The 24,070-nt window shown below is 37.4% G+C and overlaps 1 protein-coding gene across 1 annotated transcript; it reads left to right on the top strand.

Annotated features, from left to right (window-relative positions):
• Positions 1 to 21,304: 21,304 nt before the first annotated feature.
• LOC118053333 (chloroplast envelope quinone oxidoreductase homolog) lies at positions 21,305 to 23,148 on the top strand. Its single transcript, XM_035064548.2, has 4 exons — positions 21,305 to 21,343; positions 21,425 to 21,566; positions 22,047 to 22,138; positions 22,352 to 23,148. Exons 1-4 carry the CDS (start codon positions 21,305 to 21,307, stop codon positions 23,042 to 23,044), a joined length of 966 nt encoding a protein of 321 aa, XP_034920439.1. The 3' UTR covers positions 23,045 to 23,148.
• Positions 23,149 to 24,070: the final 922 nt, after the last annotated feature.

The raw sequence follows: 24,070 nt of genomic DNA, 5'->3' as shown, positions 1-24,070 counted from the left end.
TTTATCAATTCATTATGCTATCCAGAGGTATAGTTGTACTTCAGGGGTAGCTTTTCTTAAATTTCATCTTTGACCGATTTATGATACTTTCTTTGTAACCACTCATCTTTGTTTAAAAAGGTGCATAATCTCATCATTTATTTAAAGAAAAGGTGGGCTCAAAGACAAATACAAAATCTGGCTGACATCATGAGCCCTGATTGTCAACTAGAGAAAATAAAAGCAAATAAAAACAATGACAAAAGCATGCTAGGGCAAATAAAGTCGGTTAACTTCAAGAACTTCTTGGGTCACCCCATTCTGAAACTTCTCTACTCGCGTAAAAAGGTCTTGGTAGAGACTTCTTCTAGTGTGTGGACAATCAACCGTAGCAGCGCTTCATCTTCTCCCCCACGTGTGTTTCCTTGTCATCTCTTTCGATCTTACCTTCTTCATTATTGACAATTCTTGACCAAGGTTTTCCAGCCCTTTATCCACTACTACTTGCGTCATGACTAGGCGATGGTTTTGAATTGATGTTGGGTGGTTCTTCAAATGACACCCATCCTATCTTGATGAGCTCCAACAACCTTTTCTTGAAAGCATAGCACGTTTCAAGACCATGCCCGGGGATACCAGCATGGTACTCGCAAGCCAATTCGGGCTTGTACCAGATAGGGAATGGTGGCTGTAGTGGTAATGTGGGGATAGGAGCTATTTGTCCAATGCTTAGTAGCTTGGCATATATGTCCTTCAAAGGCATGGGTAATGGTGGTAGTTGTTCTAAAATGTATCTTGTGTTTGGTCTTTGATGGTTGTTGTGGTTGTTTGACTGGTTATTTTCTCGATTAGGGGAAAATGGTTTGTTAAAGTTTATGTGGGCCACATGAGAGGTAGGTATTTGTGGGTTATATGAATCTGTTATCTTGCTATTGGACCCCCCTTCAAAGTTGTTAACGGGACCTTCCATTTTTCTTCCAATAAAACCCTTCGTCTGCAATGGCTCAACTATGCGTCCAGCTTTAATCCCTTGCTCTATTCTTTCCGCTATGCGTACAGCATCATAGAAATGCTGAGCTGAGCTACCCATTAAATGCTCATAGTAGGGTGCCTTGAATGTATTGGCGAACAAAGTCACCATCTTCGTTTCTATTAAAGGGGGTTGGACATGCATTGCCTCATCCCTTCACCTTTGCGCGTATGCCCTTACTGACTCTTGGCTTCTTTTCTCCATTGACATTAGACTTGTTCGATCCGGAGCGATTTCCATGTTGAACTTGTACTGCTTAAGGAAAGCTTCCACCAAGTCTCTCCAGCTCCTGATCCTGACATTATCTAACCTCATGTACCAGCTCAAAGCAGATCCCGTGAGGCTATCTTGAAAGAAATAGATAAGCAATTTATCATCACGGATTACCTCTGCCATTTTGTTGCAGTAAGATCGAAGATGAGTGTTTGGGCACTCCAAGCCGGTGTACTTAATGAAATCGGGTATCCTAAAATCCTTGGGCACCACAATGTTCGGTACCAAACATACTTCGGCTGCTCGCATAGGGTCAAACCAGTCATTACCCTCAACTGCCCTTAATCTTTCTTCCAAAGCAAATAGCTTGTCCTGGTCCATCAAACTGGGAGACCTATTATTCGGGGTTAAGTCAACAGTGATTGGAGGATGAGTTGGCTGGATAGGGGTGATAGGCACGAAATGTTGTTCATTGGCCGAGTTTACCCCCGGGTTTTGAGATGCTTGAGGGACGTGAGCTGTTGGCGCTCCGTCAGGTGGTTGTGCTGATGTTCCCTCCCCATTCTTAGCTCTTAGAAGTTGCTCGAGTAGATCGGTCAGCCGAGAAACTTCATTTTTCACGGATTCCAAATCGGTCTGGTAGTGTGACTCTAAGTGAGCTCTTTCTTCGTTTTCCATTCTTGATCTGGACTAGGTTTGGTGGACTCTGGATGTGGGACCTATGTTTCACGATCTGGCGTGCATAATAAAATGCGTGAATGAAAATGTGATGCACAACTGATGTGCGATGAGTATAACATTGCAAACAAAGATACATAACCTAAGGACAAGCTCTATTTAATAAGTGAGAGTGGGTAGTTTTTCTATCTGGTCTTCAAAGGTCTCATATCTGCCCAGTGACGTTCTTCGTAAAGACAGTATGGGGGCGTTGCAAGGAACAGTTAAGACACGTATGCCCACCATTACCAAGCAGGCACTCAGATATGAGTTGGGTGTTTCACGCATTTAAACCCTGACCAATAGTCTTAGGGTAAATCGTTAATTCCCCACTTAACTTAAAGCTTGTGTGTGCTGCTCAAAATAAAAGCAAGTGATGCATGAGACAATTTTATACGATGCATAAATATTACGCGTAAAATAAAAAAAAATATGCAAATAAACAGAAAGGCATATTAACAATAAACACACGAAAACACAAACAAATCAGACAAAAACAAAGCTTAGTCTACAAGGTCCCCAGTGGAGTCGCCATTCAGTCGCACGTGTGCGGCGTCGCGGCGAAAATTATATAGTTGTTTCCATTTTCTTAATTTGCAATGTAAATCTATCTATATCTATGGGGATACAAGAAAATATTGTCTTTTATTGGTAGAAAAATGGAATGGGAGTCGCCACCTAGTATTTTGGTCACTAGGAACCCTAACTGGTCTCAGAGATCGGATACGGGGACTGGTTGCGTAAAGGGAAGGTATCAGCACCCCAAATACGCCTTACCTAAGGTAAGCTGCATTGTTTGATTGTCTGATAAAAACTAAGGTGTTATTGTACTTCTAGTCGTTGGTCTGTCTATGGTTCAAGAAAAATCCTCCTCAGTAAGAAGGTCTTTTATCTTATCGGGTAAAATCCTAACCGTTCAAACGTCTATACCAAAAAAATATTTAGGAATACGTTTTACGTATAAATTCGTAATCCCAATTAAAAGGAAAACAAAAAGATTTTTTTAGAATTTTTGAAATATTGGCCTAGTTCTCATGGCTTAAATAAACTGGTTATCAAAGCCAAAATGCATGTTAATACATATATTGTTTTGAAAATTTCCTTTGTTGTGTGAAAATATGAGGTTATAATATTTATATATATATATTGGAGAGACTAGGCCGTATTTTAAAACAAAAAAAACATTTTTTGGAAAAATATTATTTTTTTTATGTTGTAACGAAAATCGGGTATTTTAATACTGGGTTTGTATTCTTACGGTATAAAAATACAAACCAATATTAATCCACCCTAATAACAAAATGCAGGAAAAATCAACAATATTTTTAAGGACTTTTGGAAATTCTTTTTGAAAGCAAAAACATTTTTTATTTCGAAAGTCTTTGATGTTTTGACGAAAACCAGGTATTTTAATACCGGATTTGTATCTTTACAGTATAAAAATACAAACCAGTATTGATCAAAATACAGTAACAAAATTATGGAAATCACATATTTTTTCAAAATAATTTTTTTGAAGAATTTTTATTTTTAATAAAAAAGGTTTTTAGGTTGGGCCCCGTTCGGCCCATATGGCTGGGCTTGACCCAGCAGGCCTAACCAGGTCACTGGCCCGAGCCAGTGTCTTGGGTGGAAGCCCACGCGTGCATCCTTAATACCATATACAAATATACAAATGGTATTGTTCAAGTGAATTATAATTCACTATGAACAGTAAAGATGCAAAACGAAACCACGCACAGTAACATGCAAAAGAAGACACACATAGTAAGATGGTATATAATTCACTTGAACAGTAACATTGCATTTCACTGTTCAAGGGAATTATAATTCACTTGCACAGTGAAAATGCTAAAGGAAATCACCTGCACAGAGACGCAAAACGCTTACCTGGACGTGGAACCGAAAGGAGCGAAGACGATGTCGAACACTCACAGTGATGCTGGTGGCGGTGGAGAGGAAGCCAATGAGGGCTCACGGTGGTTCTGACGGTGGCAGTGGCTGGTTTGGCAGTGGCGTTGCTGCAGCTCCTCTTCCTCTTCCTTGCTGTTTTGGCGTTGTTCTTCTCTTTATTTCCTTTGCTCCCTCTGTCAACAATGTTCTTCCCTCTCTGCAGCTGCTTCGTGGAGGTGCTGGTGGTGGCGATGCGGTTGGTCAAACGTTCGTGTTGATGGTGCTGCAGCGGAGGTTGGTGGCTCCAAACGACGGTTCTCAACGGTCCGGTGACTTCTCGGGTCGTGCTCGGTCTTGGTTTTCTCTAAGCTCTCCCACGGTTTTTGTAATCTTCCCCTCCCCCTGGTTCTGTTTCTTTGAGTTTTAAGTATTTATTCCTTTAGTTCAACGGTTTCTCTCTCCTTCAGTTTCTTTCTCTCTTTTGGTCTCGGGTTTTTTCCTTCTTTTCTCCTCCCGTGCTTCAAGTCTCTCCCCTTCTTTTATAGGCGGGCAAAGGGAGCGGGGCTGCATGGGCTGAGCAGGGCAGCGTGGGGAGCATGACAGCGGGTTGAGCAGGGCATCGTGGGGGGACAGCGCCGGTCGGCTGGTCGGCGAGCGTGGTTGATCGAGGCGTGGCCCTCCTGGCTTCGCGTCGTCCGAGGTGTATGGGCTCCGGGTGTTGGCAGTGCACGCTTGCTGCACGAAGATTTCTTCCCATGCTTGATTAAACAAGCTTTTTGTCCATGCTCGCTGCACGTTTGGGGAGGAAGAAGAAAGGGGAACAGTGCCGTTCAAAACGGTACCGTTCGATCCTTCTTTTTTTTTTTTTTATATAGGAAACGACGTCGTTTTGGGAAAAACGCGCCGTTTCATTTAAAAATTGCGTCAGAATGCGCTCAAATTTCAACTCAGCCCTCAATTATCTTTTGTCTCTTTCAATTGCGTCCCTGCCAATTTCGGTCCTCGCCCCCACAGTTGGCTGCGTTTTTCACCTTGGTCCTTGGCCTCTGATTTATGCAATTAAGCCCTCAATTGATCAATAAACTTCCAATTTCTTCAATTACGCCTGTTGCTACCCAATTTTTGACCCATGTTTTTGATATATTTTAAAAAAAAATCCAAAAATAGAGAAAAACAAAGAAAATCCAAAAAAATATGTTTTTAATATATTTTTGTCATTTTAGCATTTTCAACGTCGTCTAAAAAAGAATTTAAATTTTTAAGGGTCTTTCGAATGCGTTCGACTTTTCACGCGTCATTTTCAAAATAATTGATTTTTCGTATTTGAGTCGACGTTGATATTGCTTGTTTTCAAAAAATACAAAAAAAAACAAGAAAAATCAAATTTTACAAAAAAAAGAAAATTAAAGGACCAATTTTGAGGCCGAAACAATTTTTTGCCTAAGGAATTTTGAATTTTGAAAGGAGGGGCAACCTAAGAATTTTTTTTCTCTTCACCCGAAACTAGCCGTTGCCCCTGGCCCAAGACCATTATTTAATCCCTCTCTTTCGGCTAAAAATGATGAACTGAACCCCCACCCACTTGGTCTTCTTTTCCCTATTTCTTCTCATTCTCAGTTTTGAAAAAGAAGGAGATTGAAGCTATTTTTCGGGGTCCCGGCAGTAGGGGGCAGGCCATTTTTTTCTCCCACAGTCCCCAATCCCTTTGGGGATTTTTCTTCTTCTCCCCGTTTCCTATTTTCTCCCCCAGCAGCCGGCCATTTTTTTTTCTCATCTTCAACCTGCAGCCGGGTCCCCATCTTCATGGTTTTCCCTTCTCTTTGAAATTAAAGCCAGCCTCTCGGGGGGCTCTCCCTCTGAAACCAAAGCCATTTTTCTTCTTCTCACAGAAACCCCCCCCTGGTTTTTAATTTTCTCTTCTCCCTCACTCGGCTGCCAGCTTTGTCACCGGCATCACAGCAGCCCCTCCCTCGTTTTGAATTTCTTCTTCCCCTCAGCCGCCGGACAAGCCTCACCCCAGGCCATTTTTCGTTTCTCTTCTCCCCTACACAGCCCCCTCATCCTCTCCTTTCTACACTCGAACACCCCCCTCACAGACTACAGCCGCCTTCTCTTTCCCTCTCGCCGGCCGGCCTTTTACTGCAGCTCCAAACCGTCTCTTCCTCCGATCGGCCTCTCAACGCCGTGCTCACCGTCAACCGCAGCACCCCCGGTAACGACCCAGCAGCGGTCACAGGGTCACCGAACAGACCCGTCGGTCGCAGATCCTCCACCAAGCCTCCGACAACAGCAGCGACCCCAGGAGCGCCGTCCACAGATCTGCAGCCTCCGATCTCAGTTCTGTCCGCCTCCAGCCACCAGCCACTTCTCCGATCTTCAACCATCCAGACGGGAACCCGCAACGGCGGCGCTGAACCCAGAAGAAGAAAGGATCAACGGAAGGAAGCAGATCTAAAAAAGAAAAAAACTTGGGAACGGATGAAATAAAACGAAAATTAAAACAGACTGTTGTTGCGTTTTTTTTTCGTTTTGCAGGTCAGTGTCATCGCCGGTGAAGAGGGGAAGCTGTGACTGAACCCCTGCTCACTGTACTTCTCCAGCGGCGGCGCCGCCAGTGACGGTGGCGCGTGGGAAGACGCGCCACCGCCGTTCAGACAATTCCAGAAGCGTTTCCTATGCAATTCCTGGATGTTTGGGGGACTGTTTCGTACATTTTAAATTAATTCATGTAATTTTTATTTTTGTTTTGAATTTGTATTTGTATTTGTAAATATGGATGTAAAAGAAAAGAAAAGAAAAGAAACAAAAAAATAAAATAGTGAAAGTGTATGTGTGTGTGTTTGTATTTTGTTTTATTTATTTGTATATATTTTTTATGATAAAATTGCAAATATTTTAAAGAAGAATTTAATATTTTGATCGGATCTCGGTTATGAATTATTAACTTATACGTAAGTGATATTTCTAATTTCCGATGAAAAGACAATTATTAAAACTTCTTTAACACATCAAATTTGCGAAGCAGCTTACCTAAGGTAGGGTGTGTTAGGGGTGCTAATACCTTCCCTAACCACAACCAGTCCCGTACCCGTGAATCTCTGACAAGACCAGTACATCCGGTTTCCTAGTAGCCTTCAATAAATTACTAGGTGGCGACTCCAACGAACCAAATTCAAACAAACAACAACGAGACTTAAATCGCCAGCCCGATGCCGTGATTGATTTTTTTTGGGGTGCGACAGAATGGCGACTCCACTGGGGAAAGGTATTGTTTTCAACTTTATCGGACTAAGCTTTGTGTTTTGATGTGTTTAAGTTTTTTTTTTTTTTTTTTTTTTTTGTACTTTGTTTTATTTTATTTGTGTTTTATTCATGCATTGTATATAATTCTCTCATGCATCACAAGTTTTAATTTTTGAAAGCACACACAAGCTTTAGGTTAGGTGGGGGACTAGCAGCTTACCTTACGACTTGAGTCAAGGTTGAAGTTTGTGTAAACCCCAACTCTTTGTTGAGTGCTTAGACTTGTAATAGTTGGACACGTGCCAACCAATTACCTGCTGGGCCCCTATATTGCCTTTACGAGGGCAATCACTGGGACAACAAGAGACCCTTTTAGAGACCAAATAGCAAACCTACCCTGTCTCACGTAAAATAAATAGAACTTGTCTTTAAGTTGTATGTGCTATCGTTGTTTGCATCTGAGCAAAATCACGATTCTTGTTCCATTATACAAGAGTTACGATTATTTTGTCACCCCTCGAAGGGCGAGTTCGTCATATAGATTACATACATTTACCGGGTTGAAAGGTAGGTCCCCCACACAAGCTGTGCTGCACATAATTGAAGAAAAATGATGGAGGTGAAGAAAGGTGTCAGATAGAGTCTCATTATCAGTTTGAGTTTGAGAGCATCAAAGGTGAAATAGCTGGACTCAGATCTGCTCGAACGAGTGTTGAGCATCAAATGGAAAGAGAATGTCTGCATAGTCTTCTATAGGAACACTGCTTGTTCACATCCAATTGAAGCTATATCTCTCATTTTCAGTCATGAACAAACAACAACGCCTTCAATCATCAACTAATGACAACTCTGATTCTTGTCCAGTTGCACTGTTAAATGTTCATCGCCTCCACATCATTTAATGAAACAAACGACTACTAGCCTCCTTTACATGGTGCATTAGTCTTCTTTGAAGCTACCCCAGTTATGAGCTCAATTCCATTTCAGCAGCACAAGATGTTGGTCTGAAAAACCATGATTAGACACTGAACTTCTACGTGGCAGAGCTCTCTCTACAAAAATCCATTTATGGCTCTGCAAATTGGGAATGCAAGAGGGGATTTTATAAGTTGCATATGCCACAAATATTTCTCTCATCAGCTTCAGCATGAAGACCTTTTAGTAGGTTTGAAGAGTCAGACCTGGTCTGAAAAAATATGAGCAGACATCAAACTTCAACGTAGCAGAGCTCTCTCGGCAGGAATCTGTTTGTGGATCCGCAAGTGGGAAATCCAAGAAGGAATACAGTAGTTTCAAATCATCTATGATTTTCCTCCAACAATGTCGGCATTAAAACTCAAAAGTAGAGAGAAGAGACATGCCTAGACTGAAAAACATGAAGAATACTGAAACTTCAACAGAGCAGGACTTCCTCTATAGGTGTTTGTTTGCTGCACTGTCAGTGATAAATCGAAGAGGGGACAAAGGAGTTTTAGATTCATCAGGTGCTCTTCCAATAGAGATAAGGCATGATTCCACTCGTCGGTAGTGGCGATACTACAAGTTTCTGGGCGCTGCCCAAGATTACCAAGCTGTTGGAAAGTTTTCCAACAATCCGCAACCAACCACAACAACATTGGAAGATTGAAATGATGTTGTGAGGATTTTGCCGAAGAATTGAACAAGCTATGAAAAGAGGAAAGATTGAAGGATCTGTCATGGATTCCAGAACAATGATGAGAGGTAAATCAGGAGATGACTTCAACGGTGTGAACCCCTTAATTATGTGGTAATAGCCAGGTCTCACGGCAGCATCAATTGCTCAAATGTCTTTGCTAAGATGGGACATTCCTCCGCCGTTTAAGTTTGTCAACCAGCATCTTGCCAGATTCCAGAATTTTTTGCTTGACTCCGACAAATCCCATGAAAACCACCAATTTCTAGGTGGTATAATCCTGATAACAGATGTGATGTCATGGTGGGGTCCTCGGCCATTTTAGTTAAACAGATGCAAGAGTTTCAAGAGTCGAGATCAATTTGCGAAAGATGATGTCATCAATCATTTTCAGAATGACCAGTGATCGGAATTGCTAGGCAAAACATAGATATTGCTAGAGAAGCTGATCCAAGAAGGAGTTAAAACTGTCAAGCATTTTTGTTATGGATTTTTTGACATTTTGCATTTTGTTTTGGGATCAAATCTCATCCTTGAACGAAACATGTCTTTTCTTTGTCTTCTTGTTGTTTTTGAAATCAGGAGATACTTCTTTCAAAGGGTATTTTTCAAAATATTTTGATCAAACTCCAACATGCGATAAAGGCTAATCAATCCTGAAGATTTAAAGTGTTTTGATTGCATAAATGACTCGATTCTTGTTGAAATGACATGAGGTGACCGAACAAATTTTGAGCTCACACTTAAAATTGAACCACACATCATATAGCTAAGTTTTAGCAGTATGCATAATGACATGTAGTGGTTTCGGTAGCTATGGACTCGTTAGTCATTGACTCTTACAAGTCCAAATCATTACATTAGATGAGGTCAAAATTTATCAGTTCTAACCGACTTTGCTTGAAATGAGAAAAGGCCATCTTTGATATCCTTTCACTTTCTAAAAATTATATCATTTGCAGTCCCATTTTGAGCCTGGTAAAATATTTTCTTTCAAAAAGGAAACCCTGACTAGGAGCACACCCCACACTGGGGGCAAATGAGAAATGTTTTGGAGACACGGATAAAATCAATGGATCAAAGAAGAGCTTAGAACAAAAGTCCAATGTTTGAGAAAGGGCTAGAAGAAGAAAATCCATAGATTGAGGGCCATCCAAGAAAAACTTTGAGGAAATGGAAGAAAATGCCTACCAATTCTAAGAGAGGCAAGACAACTTTCAAATGAGAAAAAGACAATAAATGCCAAAAGTCAACACTAGAAAAATCGATGCTTCATATCTTTTGGTGTGTATAGGATAAAGCCTCTAATGTCTTCAAATTGTTTTAGATTGGTTATTCATCAAAGAAAAGTTGGATTTGCATTATGACCTATGTCAAGAGAATTCTGATATTTGAGATTAACAAGGTTATATGTCACTTTCTCTACAATGACAATAAGAGAAAAGAGAATCGATGAATAGTCAATGTTGATCCTAAGTCGTTGAAACCCTCAAATACCTTTTGAGCCTTTGAAATTCTTTTCTTTCATAGCCATGAATCATAGCCTGCATTACGTGCTTTTTAAAAGCCCTTTTTAATCAAGTAAGCAATTTGAATCGATGAATGGCGCTCTCAAAACTTGAAGAGTTTTTCCATAAGAGTCGTGGCTTCATGAATTAAACTATTGGTTATTATGCATGTTGATAAAAATAAATGCTAAGAAAAGAAACAACCTTTCTTGATAAAGCCTGAGTTTTGACTTGAGCATTTTTTGTTTCTTTTGAAATTCATACAACGGTCACCTCATCATAGACTATAAAATGATATACCCAATATCAAGGATTCAAATTGATACAAAGAACCATGGAAAAAGCCATTTTTTAATCCTATATTGGGTCAATTTCTGTTTTCAAAATACAAGACAATCAAAGGACTGTGTATTTCGAATAACGTGTGTTGGGTCTTTGATCAAAAAGCTTGATTTTCAAAAGATTTTCAAAAAGGACATCTCTGATTTCATTTCAACAAACTAGACTTTGAATAGACAAGATCTTTGAAGTATGAGAGTTGATTCCAGAACAAGGAAGATTATCAAAACACAGAAGAACATTGATTGAGTATGCAAAATCGTTGATAGAAATGACATTGAAATCCTCGACACTCCTTGAAAAGTTGAGCAGCTGGGGGCAATACAGTGGACCTTAAGAAGGAAAACAAACAGTATCCAGATCAGCTGGGGGCAAAGAAAGAATCACATGATGAGTCATCAAAGTCCATCAAAGTCATTCCTGGCATTCACAAAAGCCATTTGGTTGTAAACAGAAGAATGAGCATGTTCAGATCAACTAGGGGCAATGTTGTTCAAAGACAATCCATGATTTATTGTACTTCAGCAGCAATTGATGAGCAACACTGCACTTGAAGGATATTTTCATATCTTCATCTTGGGTCACCCTCTGAAACATGGCTATGACTCCTGACAGATGTTATCGGGTGAGTGCATTTGAATGAACATTGAACATATGCACACCACCAAGACTTACTATGGAACAATGCTGCACTTGATGGACAATCTCATATTGTCATCCTTTGAAACATGGTTATCAACAGACGTTACCACGCAACTGCATTGAATGAATGTCAGAAAGGCACCCACCCCGAAGACTGACTGTGTGGGACAATTTGTTTTGAAGCTCAAATGTGCACTTCACCGCATGAATATGGGTGATAACATGAACATCATTGATGATGCCAAAGCAGTTATTTTCACGATCTGATTTGACAAGCTAAGAGGAATCCATAGAGAAATACATCGCGCTTACAATAATGAGCTGTTTACTACAAAGCATGAGATCCATGTCTAGATGACTTGGTTGTTCCATGAAGGTTGGTGACCACATATACTTGAACGGTGTTTCAACCGAAGGCAAGTTCATGACCGTTTAACAATCTTGATGGGGTGTTTGACATGATGCACACAATCAATCAAAGGATAATTCTCAGAAGAATTCAAGAGAGAAAATTCTTCATGATGAATCAAGCAAAGCAACACCACACTTGGGGGCATTGCCAAGCTTGATGAACGATGCGAGCAATAATTGTCAAAGACAGCCCGGGATGGGCACTGCATTTACAGCTGAATAATGGCTAGCACATGAATGAGCCAATGCATCGGAAGAACAAAGAAAGTTTTGGGATACAAACAAGGGCACCCTATGACGATGGAGCATCAAGGAGGGGGGGGACCTATATTTCGAATCAGGTAAAGATTCATGCATATCATCTAACCTCCAAAAAAAAAAAAAAAAAAAAACCATTTGCACATATTTTTGAATTGTTACAGGAAAATCCTTAATGAGGTCCAGCAAGATGATGGAAAGAGAAAGAAGCATTGTGGTGATGATAATAAAGAATCGATTTTGATCATGGAATAAAAGGACGATGGGATAAACCTTACCATTAGGAAAATCCCAAAGAAATGAAAAGATCAACCTTGCAATCGGGAAGCCTCGAGTTTTCAACCCTTGCAGTCAGGAAACACCGAGTTTTCAAACCCTATGATCGGGAATTATTAGGAAGCACCAAGTTTTCCAGCCCTTCTTCTGTTATCCCCTCAGGACTTCGCCAGGTAAGTCCTATTTTTCACACTTGTCATATCACATTCTTTCTATCTGGGTAGGTCGCCCATCACAACGAGACCACTTCATTATATTTTTTCCATCTGGGTAGGTCACCCATTACAATGAGACCGCACTTCACATTTTTTCCATCTGGGTAGGTCACCCATTACAATGAGACCGCACTTCACATTCTTTCTATCTGGGTAGGTCGCCCATCACAACGAGACCACTTCATCATATTTTTTCCATTTCTGGGTAGGTCACCCATTACAATGAGACCACACTTCATATTTTTTCCATTTTTGGGTAGGTCACCCATTACAATGAGACCACACTTCACATTCTTTCTATTTGGGTAGGTCGCCCATCACAACGAGACCAGTTCATCATATTTTTTCCATCTGGGTAGGTCACCCATTACAATGAGACCACACTTCACATTCTTTCTATCCGGGTAGGTCGCCCATGACAATGAGACCGCACTTCATCATATTTTTTCCATCTGGGTAGGTCGCCCATCACAACGAGACCACTTCATCATATTTTTTCCATCTGGGTAGGTCACCCATTACAATGAGACCACACTTCACATTTTTCCACTTGGGTAGGTCACCCATCACAATGAGACCATCATCTTTTCTGGGTAGGTCACCCAAAGAATGAGACCATTCTCCATTTTTTTACCTGGGTAGGTCACCCATAAGAATGAGGCCATTCCTTCCCCTGGGTAGGTCACCCAAAGAATGAGACCACTCTTTCCCCTTTCCACTTAGGTAGGTCACCCATCACAATGAGACCACCATTTTTTCTGGGTAGGTCACCCATTAGAATGAGACCATTCTCCATCTTTTTTTTTTACCTGGGTAGGTCACCCATAAGAATGAGGCCATTCTTCCCCCTGGGTAGGTCACCCAAAGAATGAGACCACTCTTCCTCCTTTCCACTGGGGTTCGTCACCCATACAATGAGACCATCATTTTTCTGGGGTTCGTCACCCATACAATGAGACCATCATTTTTCTGGGGTTCGTCACCCAAACAATGAGACCATTTTTCACACATTCTTTTGTTTTGGTTAAATGAGGTCGCCAGATGGGATCTCAGGTAGCTTTGGTTAAAGGGAATCGTCAGATAGGATTTCAAGTTAACCGAGTTACACAATATTTTTGTTCCAGTTGAATGAGGTCGCCAGATGGGATCTCATGTAGCTTTGGTTAAAGGGAATCTTCATTGGGGTTTCAGGTTGACCGAGCTGCACGCATTCTTTGGTTTTGGTTAAAGGAGGTCGCCAGATGGGATCTCAGGATAATAAAAAAGAAAAAAAAAGAAAGGTTTTTTTTTTTTAAGCAAAAAGACAAGTTTTTCTTTACAAAGCTTACTATGCAAAACATTGAGGATTTTTGCTTCGTAAGCATTGTAAAGAGGGGGCATCTGTTGCTACCCAATTTTTGACCCATGTTTTTGATATATTTTAAAAAAAAATCCAAAAATAGAGAAAAACAAAGAAAATCCAAAAAAATATGTTTTTAATATATTTTTGTCATTTTAGCATTTTCAACGTCGTCTAAAAAAGAATTTAAATTTTTAAGGGTCTTTCGAATGCGTTCGACTTTTCACGCGTCATTTTCAAAAATAATTGATTTTTCGTATTTGAGTCGACGTTGATATTGCTTGTTTTCAAAAAATACAAAAAAAAACAAGAAAAATCAAATTTTACAAAAAAAAAGAAAATTAAAGGACCAATTTTGAGGCCGAAACAATTTTTTTGCCTAAGGGAATTTTGAATTTTGAAAGGAGGGGCAACCTAAGAATTTTTTTTCTCTTCACCCGAAACTAGCCGTTGCCCCTGGCCCAAGACCATTATTTAATCCCTCTCTTTCGGCTAAAAATGATGAACTGAACCCCCACCCACTTGGTCTTCTTTTCCCTATTTCTTCTCATTCTCAGTTTTGAAAAAGAAGGAGATTGAAGCTATTTTTCGGGGTCCCGGCAGTAGGGGGGCAGGCCATTTTTTTCTCCCACAGTCCCCAATCCCTTTGGGGGATTTTCTTCTTCTCCCCGTTTCCTATTTTCTCCCCCAGCAGCCGGCCATTTTTTTTTCTCATCTTCAACCTGCAGCCGGGTCCCCATCTTCATGGTTTTCCCTTCTCTTTGAAATTAAAGCCAGCCTCTCGGGGGGCTCTCCCTCTGAAACCAAAGCCATTTTTCTTCTTCTCACAGAAACCCCCCCCCTGGTTTTAATTTTCTCTTCTCCCTCACTCGGCTGCCAGCTTTGTCACCGGCATCACAGCAGCCCCTCCCTCGTTTTGAATTTCTTCTTCCCCTCAGCCGCCGGACAAGCCTCACCCCAGGCCATTTTTCGTTTCTCTTCTCCCCTACACAGCCCCCTCATCCTCTCCTTTCTACACTCGAACACCCCCCTCACAGACTACAGCCGCCTTCTCTTTCCCTCTCGCCGGCCGGCCTTTTACTGCAGCTCCAAACCGTCTCTTCCTCCGATCGGCCTCTCAACGCCGTGCTCACCGTCAACCGCAGCACCCCGGTAACGACCCAGCAGCGGTCACAGGGTCACCGAACAGACCCGTCGGTCGCAGATCCTCCACCAAGCCTCCGACAACAGCAGCGACCCCAGGAGCGCCGTCCACAGATCTGCAGCCTCCGATCTCAGTTCTGTCCGCCTCCAGCCACCAGCCACTTCTCCGATCTTCAACCATCCAGACGGGAACCCGCAACGGCGGCGCTGAACCCAGAAGAAGAAAGGATCAACGGAAGGAAGCAGATCTAAAAAAGAAAAAAACTTGGGAACGGATGAAATAAAACGAAAATTAAAACAGACTGTTGTTGCGTTTTTTTTTCGTTTTGCAGGTCAGTGTCATCGCCGGTGAAGAGGGGAAGCTGTGACTGAACCCCTGCTCACTGTACTTCTCCAGCGGCGGCGCCGCCAGTGACGGTGGCGCGTGGGAAGACGCGCCACCGCCGTTCAGACAATTCCAGAAGCGTTCCTATGCAATTCCTGGATGTTTGGGGGACTGTTTCGTACATTTTAAATTAATTCATGTAATTTTTATTTTTGTTTTGAATTTGTATTTGTATTTGTAAATATGGATGTAAAAGAAAAGAAAAGAAAAGAAACAAAAAAATAAAATAGTGAAAGTGTATGTGTGTGTGTTTGTATTTTGTTTTATTTATTTGTATATATTTTTTTATGATAAAATTGCAAATATTTTAAAGAAGAATTTAATATTTTGATCGGATCTCGGTTATGAATTATTAACTTATACGTAAGTGATATTTCTAATTTCCGATGAAAAGACAATTATTAAAACTTCTTTAACACATCAAATTTGCGAAGCAGCTTACCTAAGGTAGGGTGTGTTAGGGGTGCTAATACCTTCCCTAACCACAACCAGTCCCGTACCCGTGAATCTCTGACAAGACCAGTACATCCGGTTTCCTAGTAGCCTTCAATAAATTACTAGGTGGCGACTCCAACGAACCAAATTCAAACAAACAACAACGAGACTTAAATCGCCAGCCCGATGCCGTGATTGATTTTTTTTGGGGTGCGACAACGCCCCTGGATCAATTCAAGACAGCCCCCTCTATTTACCCGCGTTTTCCAAATTGGTCCCTGGTTTCGGATTTTCACAATTGAGCCCCTAATTGGCTATTAAACTTCAATATTTATGCAATTAAGCCCCTGATTTGACCTAATAAATTCCAAAAAAATATATTTTGGCCCCAGAACTTAAATTTCTTCTAATTAAAGCCCAAATTGATTTAAAAATCAATTTTCTTGCACTCAAATCCTCTATAAATTCAAATAAAATCCAATTAAGTCCATAAACATCCAAATTTGGGCTTTTCTCCTCAAAATTCAAATTTTCCTTCTCAATAGGGCTCTCATCCTTCAAGAAAATACTGTTAAAAATCCAATCTTTGTATTTTTTTAACTTCCTTGACCAATCTTCCGACCATTTTCTGAGCTTCTTTGGCTATTTATTTTATTTTTTTGTGGGGACCCAAAAATGGGTTACAACATGGCTAACAGAAATTAAATTCTTTTGAATTTGAGGCACATGCAACAACTTATTTAAAATAAAAGAGGTTGGTGTAAAGAGAGTAGTAAAGCCAATATGTTTTATAGGCAAACTTGCCCTGTCTCCAACATGAATTTGGTCGTTGCCAAGATAAGCGTCTGACTGGAGAGACAAGTTGTTGAAGTTGCTGGTGAGGTAATTTATGGAACCAGTATCCGGATACCAGTTGGTATTATGAGGTGGTAAGGAAGCTTTCATATGAGCTACCATGTGAGGAGAGGTGCCTTGGTAGGTATGATTAAATCTGTAATGACATTAGATGACAGTGTGACCAAGTTTGCCACAGACCTGGCACTATAGTCTCAGATTGGAGGAGTAGTTTGGAGGTGGACCTCTTTCTTTATAGCCACATCCCCTTCCTTTGTTGTTGGAGCCATAGGACTGGTGTTGAGGGAGACGTTGGTGTTGTGTATATCTTTCAACACATGATCTGTGGTCATTTCTTATGGCCATGTTCACCGAATTAACAGAGTTATCAAATGAGATTTATTGTTGTTCTAGATGTAGTTCAAATACAAGAACATGATTAAACATATCTTCTGAGGTCATTTTGTCAATTTGAGTGGAAATTAAGGTGACAATATAGCATCATAAGAAGTATCAAGACTACCAAAAAGATAAGTTGTAAATTCATGGTTTTGAAGGGGTTGTCCAATGGTTGCCAAGTTATCTGAGAAGGACTTCATTTTTTGAAAATAATCAGAAATTGACAGGTTACCTTTCTCGATGGAGGCCAGGAATTGTCTAGTTTGTATGGCGTGAGCAAAAGAGTGAGAGGCAAACATTCTCTCAAGAGCAACCCAGACTTCTCCGGATGTTGATAGGCCAACCATTTATGCCAGAATATTTTCACATAAAGAGGAGACCAGTGCACTTAACACAATCTGATCTTGATCATACTAGGTAGAATAATGGTGGGGCTAGGACTAGAGATGGTTCCATCAAGAAACCAAAAAGACGCTGACCACGTAGGTAGGGGACGATTTGAGTTTTCAAGAGTAGATAGTTATCCTTGGTAAGTTTGACTGTGACGAGGCTATGGATGTTGATGGGAGTGACGAAGTTGGAAGGAGAAGAAGCCATAATAGTGGATCGAAAAATGGAGGTTATATGATGCTCTGATACCATAAAACAATTTAGAAGGATGCAAGAAACTCTCGTGATTTGTTCAACGAGAGATCACTTGTATTTATATTCATTACAATACACTTAAGGAGAATGTATTACAGCTGTGTAGACTATCAATTACAGCTATGGAATGTACATGAAAGGCAAGTATTTAACTCTTGTAATCAAGGTGTAATTTCATTTGCTGATTTGCCGTGATCTATAATTGCATGTTTTGATATACTGTGATCTGTAGATTGTATTTCCATAATACTAAAAAATGTAACAAAAAAAATATTATTTGTATGTTTTAAAAATCAATTTTTAAATCAAATACATCAAAATAATCTAAAAGTACTAAAAAATTATTAATTTAACTTAAAAAAAATAAAAAAAATTTAAAACCTTTTTAAAACACAAAAACAAATAAAAATAATAATGATCGAAATTATACAAGAAGCCTTAATGTTGTTTTCTTAGAAAAGGAAAGAAAAAAAGGAAGCTAAAGCCTTGTCTATTTTTAGAGATATATAATCCTCATCCAAGCTTATTATTAACCCTTAAAAGAAACGTGTTTTTTTCATTAATAAAAACTATAAATTTTCAAATGAAATTTTTTTAAAATTAAAATTAACTTGAGGTATTATGTGATTAGTTGAGTTGTGTGTAAATTAACTTGAATATCCCTATTAATCTATATATAAAAAAACTCAAGTCAACGAGTCAAATTAAACGTTATAGCTATGATTGTATTAATGATTATAAAAGGTTTTAATTAATCTATATGAACCTAGCTCATGCAATAATTTTTTTTATATATATTTTTAATGATAAATATATTTTTACGATGAATCCTATTTATATGTTTAAGAAAAATAAAATTTCTTAAAACTAGAAATAATTTATAAACAATTTACTTAGTGTGATTATTCTTGAATAGAATAAGGGATTTAATCAAATCATTTTTTTTAGATAAAATTATATTTTCATGCTCCGTGTCCTTCATGTGTATTTTAATGACTTCACTCAGTCTAAGTGAAAACCTAATTTTACTCGACAGAAATACTCATTGGGTTTCTAATTTTATCTTGTCCTAGTCAAATGACATGATGTGCTCGGTTACTTTTAACCTGTTTGCTGTGTTTGTAAGAAATTTGATTTTTTAATATTTTTTAATTATTTTAATATTAAAAATATTTTTTTTAAAATATATATATATATATATATATATATATATTTTATTTTAATATATTTTTTCAAATAAAAACACTTTAAAAATTAATTATGATTTCAATACCAAAAACTAGCCTTGCCCTACTGTATAGGAGCTGGATAGTTTTTACCCAGATTATGATTTGTAACGGCAACAGTTTTTTTATTGAATAATAATATCTTGGGATCAATTTTATATGTTAGTTGTGATTAATTTATAGCTGGTGAATAAGCAGAAACAAAAGAGAATGGTTGTAAAACTTGACCGGTATTAACTCGGATAAGACTCAGCTCAAAAATTAGGAAGGCTGATTTAGTTAATTTTTATTTTTTTTAAATTAAAATAATGTTATTTTAATAAAAAATAATTATAAAAAATCAATAAATTAAGAACCGTAAATCAATCTTAAATTAAAAAAGATAACCTAAATTTTTAATTATTTCAATCAAATTAAGTTGGGTCTCAGATTGAGTCGGCATGTCCGAGTTTTATCGCTGTGGTCATGCTAACACATGATAATATTAAAAAATATGATCACAAAACTTTATCAATGTTAAAATTATCTTCAAAACAGCCGGCAGCAGTACGGTTTGATCCCTTCCTCGTGTTGATTATGTTAGCCCCTTGTTTCTGTCGCATTAGCCCACCTTTGCTCCATAGCCTAAACTGCAAAACCTCTCTGCATGTCAATACATTCGGAATGTTTGTTATAGCAGCGAGGTTGTATTTTAAAAAAAATTAATTTTTTTATTTGAATTTAATTTTTTAATGTTTTTAAATTACTTTGATGATATCAAAAATAAATTTTTAAAAATAAAAAAATTATTTTAATATATTTTATAAGCAAAATCCACTTTGAAAAAACAATAACTATCATAATATCAAATACTATCTAAAAGTTGGATATTTTAGACGGTATTGAGGAAAAAATTTAAGGTATTTAGAAAGTAATTAGTGATATCCTATTAGTTACTCTTTAGATCTACTTTAAAGAAAAAAAATAAAAAAAAAACTAGAAAAAAAAAATTAGATGGAGATATTCTTATCATTTTTTATTTTGTTCTTTGTATCTATTTTTTTTATTTTTTTCAAAATAAATCCTACAAATAACTATTAAAATATTGCTAGTTACTTTAAAAAACATTTTGCGTTGAAAAACATTTTACATTATGTTTTTATTTTTATAATAAATAATTATATAAAAATATAATGGATATGAAATAATAATGATGTATTAGAATGGAGATGTTAGTGATAATTGAAATAATAAAGAAAGGAGACATTGAATATGATTGTAATTGAAATGTTTAGATACTACAAATGAGTTGATTGATGTCTATGAAATATTTTACATAATTTATAGGCTGAAAATATTTTTTAATAAATAAATTAAGTTTATAGATTTATCAAAAAATATTTATGTTAACCGGTTTTTTATAAAATATTTTGTACAAAATAAATAAAGAAAATTAGAAAAGTATTTTTGACAAAACTATAACCTCATTTCAGTTAGAGGTTTCTCGGCTTGCTTTACCATGAAACATAATGTAATTTCAAATGTATTTTGGTATTTCAGTTTAACTGTAATTTAAAAAAGACTTAATATTTTTTATTTTAAAATTAATACTTTTATTTTAATGTACTAATGTTAAAAAAAATATTTTAATATATTTTTAAATAAAAAATACTTAAAAAAATAATTCCTGCTAAATAATATAAAAAAAATTTATTGGATTTATAAAGATTTTCAAATATTTACCTACAAGTATATTGTTTGATTTTAGTCAAAGGTTGACTTTGACTTTACACCGTTGATTGTTTTTTTTTAAAAAACTCCTTGCGTGTTTTGTACATAATGATTTGAAAAAAAAAAATTAAAAAAAAAACTATAAATTATATTTTCTTATAATTCAAATTTCAAGATAACTTTTAAGTGAAACTCACATAAAATTTTATGATATATATATATATATATATATATATATATATATTAATCAAGTATTTTTACATAATTAATTCAATACCATTTGACTCATCAAAGGGTGTATTTGTCAATAGAATAATGCTGCTTCCTCAACAATAAGTATCCAGTAAATCCATAAAAACCATTAGCAAGTCTTCTGCTCCGTCAAATTTGCATATATCATCAACTTCTTGATTTCCTGGTTAGGCATGGGAATGGCAGGGAAGCTCATGCATGCCATTCAGTATGATTCTTATGGTGGAGGACCTGCTGCTTTAAAAGGTTTTTTTTTTTTTTCCCCCTACTTTATATTTATTTTCCCTTCTTCCTCCTCCTCCTCCTTCTTCTTCTTCTTCTTTCTTTTTTTTTTTAATTTCATTGTTAATTAGTTCTCTATTTGTTCCTGGCTTATTTATTCTCACCTTTTGAGGGTGTTTTTGTTTTCTGTATCGTAAGTTATTCCTTATATTTTTAACGATTTTGTAAGTTAGTCTCTTATATGTTTTAACGATTATTAACAATAATTTACTTTTTTTCGTATACGTAGGTAATTGAAATGATAATTTTACAAAATCTAAATTAATTTGTGTAACCATGGGAATTTCTAGCTCAAAATTCAACTTCTGTTTCGAGGTTTTAAAGATTCGAAAATCATGATGAACATGAATTGCTGACTGAATTTTGATTATTAAAACAAATAATTTTTTATTGTAGCATGTTGAAGTTCCAGTTCCAAGTCCTCAGAAATACGAGGTTTTGTTGAAGCTGGAAGCAACCTGTCTGAATCCAATTGATTGGAAAATCCAGAAAGGCAAGCTGCGGCCTTTTTTTCCTCGCAAATTCCCTTACATACCTGGTAATACAGCATTACTTTCCTGCATTTGGAAAATTTATTTCCCTTGGACGTAAGCATGGTTAAACCATGTTAAACGATCTGTCTATGTGTGATTTCTTCTTCTATTTGCTGTGATAATTCTCTATATCAAATTGTGTGATCCTAACATTATTTTAGAACTGTCTGTGGCGTCTGAAACTTGGAGATTTGTAATGGTTTTGTTGAGTTCTATAGCTGCATTCTTATCTCTGATGTTTTGATGTTTATCTGATTAAGTTAGCTGATCATCTGATAATTTAAAGAACCGAATCGACTAAATTAATGTTATGTGCTCATACCAGAAATCCTGTTGGTGCTAGTGAATATCAAGTTCTGAACAAAAACTCTGTTTTTTTTTTTTTTTTTTTTTTTTTTTGTCTTTTACATTGTTTGTTGTCAATGACAAGAGTCGAAGTTTTACCAGAAATCCTTTTTTTTTTTTCTTCTTGTTTGCTTGAACAGGTACGGATGTGGCAGGCGAGGTTGTAGAGGTTGGAGCAGAAGTAAAGAACTTCAAAATTGGTGACAGAGTTGTTGCAGAACTTGGCCATCTTGTAAGTGCTTATTCCTGCCATTTCCCCTCTGATGAATTTGTGTTTTGAAGCCTTAGATTTGCCAGCATCAGGGAAGAACGAGATGGGACAATGTTTGGAAATGAATTAGACTAAGCAAACTTTGAGAAATGACAAATAATCTTACCATAGAATATCTGGTCGCAGTCGGCCAATCTTAACATTCGAAGAATTTATTGTGTTGTGCAATGGCAGCACGGAGGTGGACTAGCTGAGTATGCTGTGGCAAAGGAGAGCTTGACAGTGGTGAGGCCATCTGAAGTTTCAGCTGCCGCAGGCGCAGGCTTACTTGTTTCAGGTATCACAGCTTACCAGGCTCTCACACAGCACGGTGGGATCAAGCTTGATGGAAGCGGGCAGCAGAAAAACATTCTGATCACTGCTGCCTCAGGTGGTGTAGGTCTTTATGCAGTTCAGCTAGCAAAGCTTGGAAATACACACGTAACAGCCACCTGTGGTGCTCGTAACATCGAACTGGTCAAGAGCTTAGGGGCCGATGAGGTTCTTGATTACAAAACACCTGAAGGAGCAGCTCTCAAGAGCCCATCTGGTAAGAAATATGATGTTGTGCTCCACTGTGCACTGGGCATTTCTTGGTCTACTTTTGAACCTTCTTTGAGTGGAAGTGGCAAGGTTATTGACATCACTCCTGGCGCTAGTGCCATGATGACTTTTGCTCTCAAGAAACTTACCTTCTCCAAGAAACAGCTGGTGCCCATATTAAGCGTAAGCCCCAGCATTGAGAGCCTGGATTGTCTTGTTAAACTAGTGAAGGAAGGGAAGCTTAAGACGATCATCGACTCCAGACATCCATTAAGGAAGGCAGAAGATGCCTGGGCAAAGAGTATCGATGGCCATGCTACAGGGAAGATTGTTGTGGAAACTTGAACATGACCACCCTATGTTTATTCTGATTGTTCATTGAAATAATTGAAACGAACATTAAGAGTGAAAAATAATGATCAAAGAAGAAAATAATTTCCACATTTCAACTAGCATTTTATTCAAAAATAAAAATCATAAATTAGAGGTCAAGACAAGATTTGTGGGCTAGCCAAGTCAACTCTTAATTGAGCAGGTGATCATACATGAAAAAACTATACAAATTAATATTTTATACTATGCATACACCTTCATAAATATCTCTATAAATATTCTAGATATTTATATATCTTATAACTTAGATATTTATATAAAATATCTTAAATATTTTTTAAGATATTTATCTTAAGAAAGTCTATATAAACATATCTTTGTCTTTCTAAATGAAAGATATGTTAAAACTTATCTCTTTAGACACCATATGTCTAAACAAACACAAGTCTAGTATAAAATTTAAACAAAATATAAGGAACATTACAAAAAACTAAAACTAAAATGGCTAAGCTTTTCACATAGCAAGTGAGGATAAACATTGTGGATTCAAGTACTATATTGATCATTTTTGTCCTTCATTGCAATAAGCAATTGTCTTGGCTGTAGGGGTAGAGTTGTCTTTTGAAGGAAATCAAAATATCATTTATCAATTCATTGAGATAATTCAGTAAATTTATTTTTTTATATGAAATGAAATTACTTCTTCACTTTTTGAAAGCAAACGAAATAGGCTTTTTGTTGGGGGGTTTTTGTGAATTTTTAATTTTATTTGCACAATTAAAGGATGATGATACTTTAAAAACTCGAAAGTTTTGACCTTGTAGAGAGGTTTTTTTTGTGTATTTTTTCTACAATAAAATAACATGTCTAGCCTTTGACTCTTAAAATTCCAAGTTTGAAAAGAGAGGGCATTTTCATCTTTGCCACATTTTTTTTTTTTTTTTGCAATATAAGGATGCATTTAGGGATTTTTTAGTAATTTGAATTATTAAAAAAATTAATAAATCAATATAAAAGGCCAACGCGTGTCATCATCCC

Source organism: Populus alba, chromosome 1 (genome assembly GCF_005239225.2).
Source record: "Populus alba chromosome 1, ASM523922v2, whole genome shotgun sequence".
NCBI lineage: Eukaryota > Viridiplantae > Streptophyta > Magnoliopsida > Malpighiales > Salicaceae > Populus > Populus alba.
Note: the sequence above shows the minus strand (reverse complement) of the source record. Positions and strands in the feature narration are given on the sequence as shown.

Bases quoted from the DNA above. Each gene is read 5' to 3' on its own strand.
- LOC118053333 (XM_035064548.2), top strand. From the start codon at position 21,305: ATGGGAATTTCTAGCTCAAAATTCAACTTCTGTTTCGAG. The intron at 21,567-22,046 runs GTAATACAGCAT...TTGCTTGAACAG, and splicing joins CAAATTCCCTTACATACCTG to GTACGGATGTGGCAGGCGAG. The intron at 22,139-22,351 runs GTAAGTGCTTAT...GTGCAATGGCAG, and splicing joins TTGCAGAACTTGGCCATCTT to CACGGAGGTGGACTAGCTGA.